Genomic DNA, 14,612 nt, shown 5'->3' with positions numbered 1-14,612 from the left:
CTCTCATCTCATGATTCCCCTCCGGTGAGATATTACCTGGGTTAAGATATTTGATCTGCACAATGTTGAGGGGAAGAATCTGGATTGGGAAGAAGGGATAACTCTAGCTGACTCAAGCCTTCAAATAAGGTAGTCGAGTATGTATGTGAAAGCAACTTCAGAAGAAGACTTCCATAGGTCAGGTCAGGTCTCTAAGGAACAGGAAATTGTTCAAAAACAACAAAAACAAAAAAACCAAAGGCAAGTAATTGGTAATCTAATGCTTCTGAAAAACTTTTATATTCTAAGAGAAAACCAAGACAAAGTATGCTGTTCAACATCCTAACAGTGAAGGTGTTCGTAAGATCAGAAAATCGCACTACACTTAAAGTAACACTAATAAGAATCAACATAAAATGTTCAAGATGAGCTAATCCACAGCAAGTAATGGTTTATGAGTGTGTGGTTGAGGACACTGTCTATGAGGAACTAGAAGGAAGAAGGCAAAGTGCAGAGGACCTCAGTAATTGGGTTAAGGCTGGAAATGTAGATGAGGGAATCTGGTTTGAAGCATTGAGATTTAAGGAACTCTGAGAGAATTTAAAAAGAGAAAGGTGAAGGATGAACATCAGGGTTGCTGTTTAGAAATGAATCGGGCTTAGAAGACCATAGAAAGGGTGTGGGCATTCTTCTCATTTGTTACTGAGAAATAAAGCAGAATAAGGACTAACGACAAAGATGACACTAAAAAATTTTTAGTGCAATTATAGGATTGAAAGTCAGATTCTTATGTGAAAGAAGAGAATAAGTGGAGAAAATATGAATAAGTGGATGAGACTATTCATTAACGAATGTTGAAGTTCAATGGAAGGGGAGAAACTGATAGAAAAGGGTACAAGAATCAACAAAAAGTTATATTTTTATATAATCTAGAGAAAACCTAAACTTTATTTATAGGGAAAACTGTGTAATAGAAAAGGAGAAATTGAAACTATGGAGGAATGCTTACAAATGAGTCTTTATTTCATCCTAAAGTCAGATTATCATCATAATATAATGGGGACTGCATGGGAACTTTTCAAAGATGTGATTTAATAAAATCTGGAATATTTTGCACTGTTGATGAAATGTTTCTAGGGCATCTTTAGAAACTAAAATGTAAATATGAGGTGTGATCAAACAATATGGTGAATGTTTAAATAAAAAAAAATTCATTACAGTAAAAGACACATTGCCATTAATCCCTCTTGCTTCGAACCCACATATCCCATCATTCTTGCCACTTTTTGAAGCAGTTCTGGAAGTCTCCTTTCATGAGTGTCTTTAGTTGCGCTGTCATGGTTGCCTCGATGTCCTGAATCAATTCAAAATGTTTACCTTTCATGGTCAGTTTGACTTTGGGGAAGGGCCAGAAGTCACACGGTGCCAGATCCGGTGAATAAGGTGGACGAGGACACACTGTAATGTTTTTATTTGACAGAAATTGCCGTACCAGAAGTGATGTGTGACACGGAGCCTTTCCGTTGTGGATATTGTCTATGAGGAACTAGAAGGAAGAAGGCAGAGTACAGATACAGTGAAAGGCAGGGATCTTCAATACAGGAAGTGGCACTTGGAACCTTAGTAACAGTGTGTGACAAGTTTCGACTTGTTCGGTGCAGTCAGTTGGGTGTGAGCTACAGCTCAGAAAAAATGTGTTTTAAAGTGTGCTGTAAAATGTCCTCCATCGTGACAATGCTTTGTGTCACATATCACTTCTGGTACGGCAATTTCTTTTAAGTAAAAGCATTATGGTTTTCATCCACCTTATTCAATGTTGTGGCGCCATGAGACTTCTGGCTCCTCCCCAAAGTCAAACTGACTCAGAACATCAAGCAGCCACGACAGCGCAACTAGACACTCTCGAAAGAGGACTTCCAGAACTGCTTCAGAAAGTGGCAAGAATGATGTGAAAAGTATATTAGAAGCAAGAGGGAGTGTTTTTTGAGGGGGATTAATGGCAGTTGTCTTTTACTGTAATAATTTTTTATTTAAACATTCACCATATTGTTTGATCACACCTCGTATAGCCACTCTTCTAAAAAGTTCTTTAACACTTCCTATTTTACATGTAAAAAACCCTCTGTTTTTAACAATGGCAATTTAAACTCTAGAAAAAAAATGATGATAGTGTAAAATTAATTTAGCTGTTTTAAGAAAAGTCACTGTTTTTGAAATCTATCCTTATTGGCATTAGTTTATAAACTGTATTTTATAAACCTGTCTACACATGTCACTCATGAACTGATGAGGAATAATATTTTAGAGAAAGAAGAGTCTCTAGATTTTTAAAACTAATTTTTGTTCAAAATATTTTTCAAAGTCTGAGAATGAAAAGGAACAATTAAAGAAATATATTGAGTTAAAACAATCTCTGGAATATAGTTTGGATGAAGAAATGAAGAAAAATGGTGAATTAGAAAAAGAGATTACCAGGTAAGATTTTAATAGTTCAGATCATTTCAACCACTAATTAAGATTTAAGTATAATTTTACTTTATAAAAACCAAAATACTGTATTTTTGTATCTGTATTTTGTATCTGTAATTTTCATAAACAAATTAACTTATTTAAAGATTTACTTCAGCAACTAACTGTACAAGCATACTCTTTAGTGATTCCTAAAATAATAATGACAATGCCGTTTGCATATACTGTCAACTGCACTCTTAATTATCTACCTTCAATTTTTATTTCTGTAAGATGTCTTTGCTGTTTTTGGTAATCTTTTCTTTTACTAGTGTCTTCTCCTTTGGCATTCTAGTAGTTTAATGTCTAAAAACCTATCTGTGTTCATATGCTATTAAACCTATTGTTTAATAGCATCAAAAATTATCTTGATTTGGCTTATGTTCTCTTTTGCTTTTTTCAGTTGTAAAATATATCATATATTCAAAAATATGTGTATGGCTTAAAGAAGAATGAGCTGAGTGATCATGTTTTACCACTCAGATGAAATAATAATGGAATCTTTCCCGAACATCTGGGAAGCTCCCCACATGGCTTCCATTTTGTTTATTTGCTGAGTATTTAAATTTGTTCTCTGATTCTCATCAATGTTTCTCTCTCATTTAACTATTTTTCTCCACATTGTGTTGTATCCCTTTCGTTATGTTAACATTGTGCTAGCAAAGACCTCTTCCCTAAAACAGTCTTGAAGAAACTATTACACATTATCTCTCTGATTTCCTTTTTTCTAAAGTCCTGCTGGTTTCCTTTTCCCCTCCAGTCAGACTTCAAAGATTTTTCTTTTTGCTTCTCTTTCTATTTTGAATGATTTCTCGTTAGTACTTTCTTTTCTTCTTGTAGACTGTCGTCAGTGGGTACCAAATGATATTTTTTTGTCTTTTCAAAACATTCATGTATAATTATGCTTTTCTTCTTCAATTTGGATACTGATGTCTGGTGTAGAGCTGATATTTAATAATTAATGTTTTATATTAACATATGGAAATGGATATTAATAATAACTTATTTATAAGAACTCTATAGTTACAATATTAACTTTCATATATGTCATAAAAATTTTTCATATTATTTACCTAAGATTATAATTTAGTTATTATGCTTTCAAAAAGTATTAGATTAGAACAAATAACAGAGGATTGTAATTTATAGATTTGATTATTTTGTATGATAGAACATAATATCTCTTTAAATGATTATTAAATATTTACTCTTTAAGCGTTTGACTTATCATTCTACATTTCTACAGATTTAAGAAACTCTTAAAAATTGCAAGAAGGAAGTTAAATGAATATGAAAATGGAGAGCTTAGTTTCCCTGGAGATTTGAAACCCAATCAAATTGAAGTGGATATTCAGATTAATATGTTAAAACAGAAGGTAAGTTATAATCAGTTTTGGGAACCCAAATCACTTAATTTGGGAAAATATAAATCATTCAATACTTTGAGAAGTGAAATATTGATTTTTCTGTTAATTTGACAGACTAAATGTCACTGAAAAAGACATCTTTGTTCCATATCATTTTTCTATAAAAAGGACGTACTGTTAACTCTCCTATGTCTTGAACTCCGGCCAGCGAGCTAATGGCAGGAAGCACACCATTCCACCACTCCAAAGCACTGAATCATTTTTTTTTTTTTTTGGAAACAGCTTTATTGAGATATGAGGAATATAGCATGCACTTCACTCATTTAAAGTGTACAATTCAGTGGCTTTTAGTGTAGTCAAAGCTTTATACAGTCAACATCACAATCCATTTTAGAACATTTTCGTCATCCTAAAAAGTATCCCTGTACCTGGCGAATGAGTTATGTTTCTTATCTCTGTTTAATCCAGAAGGTTTATCTGTTTTTCCCTAATGAACTCACCCAAGTGTAGTGGCTTAAATAATAAACAACCTTTATTTTGTTCACAAATCAACACTTAGGAAAAGTATGGCTAGGACCATCTGGCTCTGTTCCCCTCAGCTTCCACTGGGGCAGCTCAATGGCGGGTGGCTGGAATCATTTGAAAGTTTGTTCACCGACATGTCTGGCTGTTGATCCTACCTGTTGGTTGGGGCAGACAGCTGGAACACCTACACTAGAACATATAGGCTGTCACTGTGACCAAACTTCCTCATAACACAGGGTCTGGGCTCCAGGGTTAAGCAACCTGAGATACAGAGCCAGGCAGAAGCTGTGTTGCCTTTTCCAAACCAGCCTTGGAATTCACACAGCATCACTTTCTGTTTATTAGGAGTGAGTAACTAAGGTTGACTCATATTCTACCTTTCTTGTGGAATGAATATTTCAAAATATATGGATACGTTTTAAAAACCAGCTTAACCTCCCCACTGGCCACAATTTTTTATATTCCTCCCACATGGAAAATACACTCATCCCTACACAATACCCCCCACAAGTCTCAGTTATTATGGCATCAGGCTCAGGCTCGAGTCCAAGGTTTTACCATCTTAGGCTGGTGTAGGTGGAGATGGAGGTGCCTGGGTTGTGGATTCTGGAGTAAAGCCCCTTGAGAACAGTTCCCTTCAATATGAAGACATGAGACCAAAGAGACAAGTTATCTACCACCCACACACCCAACATTCTGCAAAACTGCTCAAGTTTCCCTTTCAGAAAAATGGGGGGCATGCTAGTCCACAGTTATTCTGAAATACAGCCTGATGCGTGCTGCCCATTCTTTGATTAGGAAGGCTTCTCCATGGCCCTTTGCTCTTCCCTCTGAGCTCTTTGTTCTGTCCTTGTTCTGTCCTTTGTTTTTACCTGTATGTGCAGCTTTTTCTCAGCATTGTTGACATAAGAAACATTCAAACCTGTAGAGAAGTTTAATGAGTTTTTTTGAGCCAAACTGATGATGGTTGCCAGGAAGCAAAATCTCAACAAATTAAGAAAATGTTTTGGAAAATGGCAGTTTTGCAGCTTACTTTATAATTAGAATCAAAGGAGGAGACGTAAGGAGGGTTACATGAAATCCATTGCTGATAGATAAAGGGGGTGGGAGAAAGCAAAGTGGGGAAATCTCTGGGATTGCATGAAAAGTAAAATGGAGATACAGATACTTCTTTTACATTGGTGGGTACAGAATAGTTAGCAATTAACGTTTCCTAGCACATAGAGATGGTATTGGGAACAAGATAACAATTAGGGGTTCTGTAGTCTAGTGCTCTTGAGTAGTGGGTTGTGCCCTGAGGGGTCTGGAGAAAAGGAATACTCTGACATTCCGAGGGTATGTTATCTTAGATGCAAAAAGACAATAGACAGCCTCACTTAAGGTAAAGATTGATTTTTGTCAAGGAAGTTACAGGCCAAGGATGTGACTACCGGCCATGACCCGCTTTTAGTTAGGAGATTTTGTGTTTAGACCATGCAGGCCTCTCCTGAGCTCATCAGATTTAGCTAGTATGTGGCCCCTTTTTTGTTCAGAGCGTGAGTCCTCCCCCAAAATGTCTAAGACCCATGGGCTTTCTTATATTTTGTAGTGTCTTGGTTAAGCAGGATTTTTGCTACTATGATTCTCTTAAAAACTTTGAGTTGCATGTGAGATTTACTGGAGTTCATGCATTTAGAAAAGCCACCCTCACAAAGCGTTTTGAGATAAGCTCTGCACCGTGGGCTTCCTGTAGCTGTTGTAGGACCATGGCTTTAAAATTCTTATACTCTTAAGATCCTTAACAGAATCGGAGGCCCCACCTTAACTCTTTCGAGGTCTTGACGAAGGATTTTACAGCCTTGTCTTCATCTTTAGATCATGTCTTCCTGGGAGCACAGTGAATTTGATCTTCTCCCAGAAGCCATTTCTTCATTTTAGCGTGATTTGACAACTGGACACGTGGGAGAGGCTGTAAATGGGAAACAGATATTTGAACCCAATAAATACTCATTCCTTTGTAGTTCATACTCATTCTTTAGCTTATGTTTCTTGTGGATTTTACTTTCAGTTACTTCATAGCAAGAGTCCCCTTTCATCCATATTTTAATGTCATTTTCTTTACTCACTGAGAAGCCCTTGCTGTCAGCCCCTTCAGGGGCCGCGAAGCGTCTCTTGGAGGCCATTTTGGTTTTCCTTCTCACTCTTCTCTACATTCTTTCAGGTCCCATCTACCTCCTGGTTGAAAAGCAGTCCTACAGGTTTTAGTTTTTTTTCTTTGTGACCACACACTATTTTGAATATCAGTATCTGTGCCAGCTATTTAGTGCTGCTCAAAAAACCACCTCAGAAGCTAGTGGCTCAAAACAGCATTCATTTTGTTCACAAATATGCAGTTGGGCCAAGCTCAGTGAGACCAGTGAGACCAGCTCAGTTCTTTTCCGCTTGGCATCAGCTGGGTTGCCATGAAGCTGTGAATGAGAATCATCTGAAGGCTGTTACACACACGTGTAGCAGTTGAAGCGGGCTTTTGACCGGGATGCCCGCTGGGGCCGTCTCAGTGCGAACATCTGTAGGAGGCCTCACTGTGTGTCCTGGGCTTCTTCATTCTGCATAACATGGTGGCTAGGTTCCCAGGGCGAGCTTCCCGAGAGAAAGTCAGATGGAAGCTGTATCACATTTTCTGCCTCAGACATAGCATTCTCACAGAAGTTCCGCCCTATTCCATGCACTAGAATCCAGTTACTTCCCAAGGCCAGCACATATTAAAAGGGAGGGAATTTCATGGAGAAATGTCAAGAATTTGTAGCCACGTTTTAAAAACACTACATCCATTCACCTTGTCTTACCAAATAAGCCTTGTATCTAAAGTAGTTCTACCCATCTCAGTATCACTGAAATTCCAGCAAGTTTGTTGTTGTTATTATTGATGTTTTTGTTATTTAGTATGTTCTCTTATTTTGTGGAAAGTAACAAGGGATTACAAGATAGCACTATTGAATTAAGGCATTTTTTTCGTTGTTATTCAAAAAATTGTAGACATCATCTCACTAAACTTTAACACTGAGAGAAGTGATTTCCTTTTACCCTGGGGAATCATTTCTTCTTGGAATGCAATTCAAATTGCCATAAAACATTTGTAGTTCAGTAAAAGGCTGATGGCATTATAATTTGTTCTTATAAAATGAGTTAATTACAGTCTTATTTCCAAAGTCTTATTTTGGGAAGGCCTTTATTGACTGATGCCTAAGTAACACACTATGACATCCCCAAAACATCTTTAAAAATGATGGAGCACTAAGATGGGGGAAGCGTTAAGAGACTTCTAAGAGGTGATTACTTGTCATTTTATGGAGGAAAGACATGAAGCAGTCATACAAGAAATAGTATAAAATCAAGTGCAGATGTAGTGTGGCAAAGATGATAGCAGTAAAGAATGTATTTTTGAGACTACTGATGGTTTTATCTTTGTTGTTGATTCTGAGTAATTGAAGACTCGACATTCTAAGACTGTACTACAGTTGATGGCAACTGAATTTATTTCCAAATTAATACTGGTTTTGGGTTAAACTATTCTCAGTCAACTTCCTTTATAACCAAACAATATTATCTTATTTATGCAGATTGATGATCTCACAGCAAAACTGGGAATTACATCTTCAGAACATCTACGTCTGGATGAAAAAAATCAATTTCTTCAACAGGAGTTATTATCTATGAAAGGAATACAAAAGAAATGTGAAAAACTAGAGAATAAAAATATGGAGTTGAAACAAGAATTATTTAACCTCAAAAGTCATATAGAAATGAATATGATAGAATACAGTGAAGTAGAACTGTATAAACGGAAGATTGAAGAACGAGCAAGACAGGAAGTAGTAGAAAAATTAAAAGAAGTCAATCTATTTTTACAGGTTAATTTATTGATCATTAAGGTGCTTTTATTCATTTCACTGCAAATTACATTTTGGATATATACATTGTATGTGTTTCCTCCACTTCGCTTAATGGCAATGTACCATATTCTTGAATTAGTAAGTTATATTGTTCAATTTTTAAATTTTTTAATTGATTCTATTATTTGCATTATCAGATTACATGAGTACTAATAGAAGAATGATTCCACTTTATTTTCATAATTCAGATTTAATTTAGTTGACATTGTTGAGAAATATTTCAAATGTCAGCTTTTTTTCATAAAGTTGCTCTCTGAAATCATTGACTCAATATTAAAGGAAGGAACTATGTTATAATTATTCCAGTTGTAATTATTTTTAAAATGTATCTTTTCTGTTTGCTCTAGGCACAAGCAGCATCTCAAGAAAACTTAGAACAGTTAAGAGAGAACAATTATGTTTCAATGAAAAGCCAAATGGAACTCAGAATTAAAGATCTGGAATCTGAACTCTCTAAAATGAAAACTACTCAAGAAGATTCTAATAAAATAGAATTGGAAAAATATAAGCTACTCTATCTAGAGGAATTAAAAGTTAGAAAGTCATTGGCAACTAAACTAAACAAGTAAGTCAAAATAGAATCAGAAAATAAATTTAGTCATTAATTTGCTTCTGATATAATTTGTATCTAGCCAGGTTCATGAGATTAGTAGGAAGTGAAAGCGAACTAAATAGTATAAGTTTGGAAAATGATGTTAGGAAATGAATTTAACCTCTAAAATGTTAGTCTAGAACATTTGCATTTCTCCCCCATTTTTAGTTTTATATGACTGTTAAGAGTTAACCTGATCCAGACTTGAAGCTAAGTGTTTTTGAAGCTTTATAATTTAGACCGATATTATTATCAAATTTCTTGCCAGAATTCCCCAAAGTAGTTTTTAATGAGTTTAACTATTTTTTTGGAAGAGAACATTAAATCCAAACGGTTGAGTACTCTGCACATTCCAGCATTTGGTAAATGTATTTTCTTGATTGTGATCTGAGTTATTATCACTAGGGGGTGCTTTGAGACAAACTATTTTTTTATGGTTTTCTACTCGACACAAAGGCATACAGGTAAAATAGGGAAAGATTAACATAGGGGTGAACAGCAGTATAATTGACAAGTTAGCTTAAAATAATAAGGGTGTCGGCCTGCCTTGGAGTGTGTGGAAGACAGAAAGGGCAGGTCCCACCTCCAAAGCCTTGGTAACACTGTTATAAGCTAAAGCCTGTGGAGCTGTTTCAGTTCATTTTTTTTTAGATTTTATTGGGGAAGGGGAACAGGACTTTATTGGGGAGCAGTGTGTACTTCCAGGCCTTTTTTCCAAGTTGTTGTCCTTTCAGTCTTAGTTGTGGAGGGTGCTGTTCAGCTTCAAGTTGTTGTCCTTTCAGTCTTAGTTGTGGAGGGCGCAGCTCAGCTCCAGGTCCAGTTGCCGTTGTTAGTTGCAGGGGGCACAGCCCACCGTCCCTTGCGGGAGTCGAACCAGCAACCTTGTGGTTGAGAGGATGCGCTCCAACCAACTGAGCCATCGGGAGCTCAGTGGCAGCTCAGCTCGAGGTACCGTGTTCAATCTTAGTTGCAGGGGGCAGAGCCCACCATCCCTTTTGGGAGTCAAGGAATTGAACTGGCAACCTTGTGGTTGAGAGCCCACTGGCCCATGTGGGAATCAAACCGGCAGCCTTCGGAGTTAGGAGCAGGGAGCTCTAACCGCCTGAGCCACCGGGCTGGCCCGTCAGTTCGTTTTTGATCACCAACCAGGTTACCTTGTACTTCCCAGAGGGCATTGCTCTAAATTATGCCTCAGTGCCAAATGCTTAATTTCTCCAAGGTAATGAGTGTATTGTCCAAGGGTGATGAAAGCAAATCCTTGAAAATATCTTTGAGGGATTTTCTCTTTTAATCTCTAAACCGGTGTACTAAATATATCTAATGGCATCTTCAAGAATCTTGTTAGTTCTGCCGTTCCAAAAGGCAGCCATCTATATCCCTCATAGGCCTTTATCTCCCCTCCCTACTTTGGATTACTTGTTAGTTAGGAGTTCCCATGGAAACTATGTATATACTTCTTTAGAACAATTTTAAACCTGTACTTGTATATAGTAGGTCTTCTTCAACACAATTTCAGTGTTAAAATGTTGTGTAATGGGAAATTTCATTTACATTATGGCAGCTTTAAAAAATGCAAGTCATTAAGGAAAAATAAAATACTAAGCATTTGTTTCTTACAATCTTCGCAGGACTAATGATAGGCTGGTAGAGATCAGTACCCAGCTTCTCGTGAAGGAAAGGCAGAACACTTTACTCAGCACTGCTCTTACGAGGCCAGTCCTGGAGCTGCCTTGTGTTGGAAGTTTTAATACGAGGTTACTCCTTAGTAGAAATCCTGCTCCAAGAGAAAACTTGGTGATTAGTACCTCACAGACTTCAAATGATAGTATGGAGGCTTACTTGACCAAGGTTAGTCATATTATCTTTTTTCCCTTGGGTTTCACATTTCTGATATAATTCTCTTTTTTAATTTGGTGAAATTCTGAGTTGTTTCATTGACTAATGCTCACGAAGTAAAAGTTGTAAATATTTGTGCTAATATAGAGAGGAGACAGAAATTTTACAATCTTTTTTAAGTCCCTAGATCTCTCATATTTTAAGAGATGCTGTATTCAATAATGTTAACTGTATTCAATAAATGTAACTAAACTGATACATTTTAAATCTCTTGAAAAACTGCCTTCAAATTCAATTCTAGACATTAAATGTTATTGCCTAATAATCAATGGTATATTGGAGATGTTTTGGCTTATTATTTTTTTTTAAATTAAATTTATTGGGGTGACAATTGTTAGTAAATTTACATAGATTTCAGGTGTACAATTCTGTATTACATCATCTGTAAATCCCATTGTGTGTTCACCACCCAGAGTCAGTTCTCCTTCCATCACCATATATTTGATCCCCCTTACCCTCATCTCCCATCCCCCACCCTCTTTACCCTCTGGTAACCACTAAACTATTGTCTGTGTCTATGAGTTTTTCTTTCTCATTTGTTTGTCTTGTTCTTTTGTTGTTTTTGGTTGGCTTATTTTCTAATTGGTTTTAATTTGAAAATGGCTCATAACACTTAAAATTTTGCTGCACTCCAGTTTTTCTACCCCTAAGCATAAGTGAATGAATGACATACAAACACTTAACCATATAAGGATGTTGATAATTTAAACGAAACTGAGATAAATCCTTTTTATGAATTAAGTAAACTTGTAACACTAAAAAGATTAATTTCTGTTTTTAAGTTAAAAGTTGTCATCTTATTTGCGAGTACATTCTTATTTGCTATTTTACTTACAGCAATTTTATTTCAGTTTTTATAATATGTCTTGCTGAGCAATTGTATGTTTTCTAAAACAGTCGGTAACCACAAGATGGCCTCGGGTTTTTGAAAATTAATTTGGGGAACGTAATCAATAATGTTGTAAAGATTTTGTAGGGTATCTGATGGTCACAGGTCCCATTTGGGAGACCACCTCAGGGCTGATGTAGATGCCTGATCACTGCATTGTACACCTGAAGCTGAACAATAATGAATGCCAACTATAATTTTATATATATAATGTGATGGCTCGGTGCGAGGTCGGAGGGATAGTGGATGGGGGGATGGGGACAGGGGGGTCCACAGTGTGAGGGATATAAGTGATGAACGTCTACGTATTACCTTGTCTTGTGCACCTGAAACTAATAAAAAGAAAAAAAAATAGTTAAATAAGCAAATATTCGAATTTTTAAAATGAGGTTCACTTATGTCTATATATCTTGACATCACTTGAATAATTGATGCTAAGATGGCAATGCTAGGGAGTCTTTAAATAGCAAGTTGTTTTTTGTGTGTGACACTGTTATTAAAATATCCATTCTTGAATTTTTCATCTCTAGGATTTCTGTTTGGTCCTTTTTTATACTTTTCATCTCATTGATAAAGTCCTCCTTCCGGTAATTAGTTTTACTCCTGAACTCATTGAACTGCCTTGTGAGTGTTCTTGTATCTCAGTGAGATTCTTCATGGCTGCTGTATTGACATCTTGGTCATGTAGATGACAATCTTCTGTGACTTAGGCTTGGTTTCTGGAGAAGTGTCATCTTCCCTCAGTGTCATCGCATCACCTTGCTTGTTCATGCTGCTGGATGGCTTGTTCCTCTGCAGGCGCATTTGAAGTAGTGAACACTTTCTTATTTAGGTACATTTCGGTTTGTACAAGTCAGCAGGTAGATCATTAGAGGTCTTTCTTTTGTTTTCCAGTAGATGGTGCAATCGTGTAGCCTCTGTTTCTCCCACAGGTGCTCCTTGAGTGTGGGAGGTCCATGGTTCGGGGCTTAGCTGTGGTGTGGGAGTCCCGACCTGGGTGATTAGGGAGGTGGGTGTCACTGCTGTATCCAGGTCTCCAGGGTCTCTGGTCACCACCACCACTCAGGTGAGAGAAGTGAGTGGTTGAGGGGAGCCTGTTCTTGAGCCCGCTGAGCGGCTACCTGGTTCCCTATGTCTACTTGGTAGCACTGTGTGTGGTCTGGATGCCGAGAATTGTTTCTGCTGCTGCTACTGGTCCCTGGTGGTGCCAGCACTGCTGCACCTGGGGAGGGGTCGGGATGCTTGGGGAGGTGGGAGGATGCTATTGCTGCCCCTCTTACGCTCCCCTGGGCTGGGATATGGGGGCTGCACCCCGACCCCTCTACCACTACTGCCTTTGCTGGGGCTTCAGGCTCAGCCTTGTCCACCTGGAACTGCAGCTGTGGGCCTGTCCCTGTCCTTCCCCCCATCCTGCCTCCCTCTCACATCCAGTGCACCCTGCTTCCCTTTTCCCTGTGTTTGGTCTTTTAAGGAATTCCTAGAGTGTTGAGCAGAGGAACCTTTGTTGGGCTATAGATGCCCCACTAGTAGATATTAATGGCGATAGAAAGGGTTGTCTCTCTTGCCAAGATATTGACATCACTTCCTAAAATATCCATTTCAATCAATGCACTGTGATTTGTGCTTTTGATGGTATTTTATGGTCTTCTTAATGCAGAGAAAATAGCGTAGGCCTGTGCTAAATGGGCCTTCCACCTTGTGTTTTCATTTGACTTCCTCCTAATAAATCACAGGAGAACAAAGCCAAGGATTTTCAGACAGCCCTTCAGCCAAGTGGAGTCCAAGTCCTTCAAAGTGGTGAACCTGGAGTACTGGGTACAAGAAGAAAGTGAATGGCCAATGCTTCTGTAAATTGTTACGCGTGATACACACTGAAAATGTTCTCATTAGTTGTCACCAGAGAAATCAGAAGATGAAAGAGTGTAAATGCAGAAGCAATGTGAGAAAATATGCTTGTGGACAGTTTTTCTTTAATGTACTTTTGGTAGGAAAGAGGTGTGTGGTTTTCAGTATTTCTGGATAAATTGAAAAATGGTTTATGTGAAATTCAATGCCCTTGTTCCAAGGCAGACATTGATCCCACGGGAGGCATTGGGTTGCCCAATCATGCAAGGCTGAATAAGAGATGAAAAAGCACCACCCTGTCAAAATCCAGAGATAAGTGTCCCGAATCACTACGGAATTCCTGGAAAGACTTATGATATAGGTGTGATGATGTGAGGTTGGACACAAGTGCGCTACATGGTAAAGAGAAATCTGTTTTGTGTTTTAAATTTCCCTACAGTTCACTCCCAACACGGACAATACTTGTGCTGGGTGACATTGGTCAACCAAGTTCATGTGGAGGAATGGAAAAGTTCTTTTAAGGAAGAATTTCCTCAATTTCAGCTTGCTCACTTAACTAAAGATTTTCTCCTTCAAGTTTCCTGTCCTGTGGTTAAAAAAATTTGTGCCTTATGTATTGAGTGTGTTGGCTGCTACTAATAGGAGTTATGTTGTGATGTTAATTTCTGTTCCTTTATTTTTATTAATGACTTTCAAGTTGATAATTTAGTTAGAAAGCTACCATTTCGTGTCTTCTGGCTAAATATTATTGAGCTACATGACAGTTTTACATTTCATTTTCTCTGAGTTATATTTAGAAGTTGATGTAATTTTCCTGAATGTGAGGAAGTAGTTGGCATGGAACTCTAGGTTCAGTAGGAAGCCTGAAAGCCCATTCCTTGCCCGCAGCTCATTGGTTTTTGTGACCTCAGACGACCTATAATCTCTATGAGCCTTGGAATTTACATACATTTATTGAGCACCTTCCTTACATCTTGTTCTAGGCAATGTGCTTACGATACATAATCAAATAAAACATGATATCTGCCCTTACGGCCTAATGAAGGAGACGAATTTATCAAAAACCATATATGTAAGAA

At 37.5% G+C, this 14,612-nt stretch overlaps 1 protein-coding gene across 3 annotated transcripts in view; it reads left to right on the top strand.

The window, feature by feature from the left end:
* Positions 1–14,612, top strand: part of LOC308508178 (ankyrin repeat domain-containing protein 26-like) — a 109,243-nt gene that overhangs the window by 86,338 nt on the left and 8,293 nt on the right. For all 3 annotated transcript variants that reach the window (XM_081074557.1, XM_081074556.1, XM_081074558.1), the window contains 5 exons: positions 2,342–2,454; positions 3,734–3,863; positions 7,979–8,269; positions 8,659–8,876; positions 10,532–10,751. In XM_081074557.1, the coding sequence (XP_080930683.1) occupies positions 2,342–2,454; positions 3,734–3,863; positions 7,979–8,269; positions 8,659–8,876; positions 10,532–10,751 (972 nt within the window). The remainder of the gene's footprint in view (positions 1–2,341; positions 2,455–3,733; positions 3,864–7,978; positions 8,270–8,658; positions 8,877–10,531; positions 10,752–14,612) is intronic.

This window comes from Rhinolophus hipposideros (assembly GCF_964194185.1).
Source record: "Rhinolophus hipposideros genome assembly, chromosome: 1".
NCBI classification, from domain to species: domain Eukaryota; kingdom Metazoa; phylum Chordata; class Mammalia; order Chiroptera; family Rhinolophidae; genus Rhinolophus; species Rhinolophus hipposideros.
Note: the sequence above shows the minus strand (reverse complement) of the source record. Positions and strands in the feature narration are given on the sequence as shown.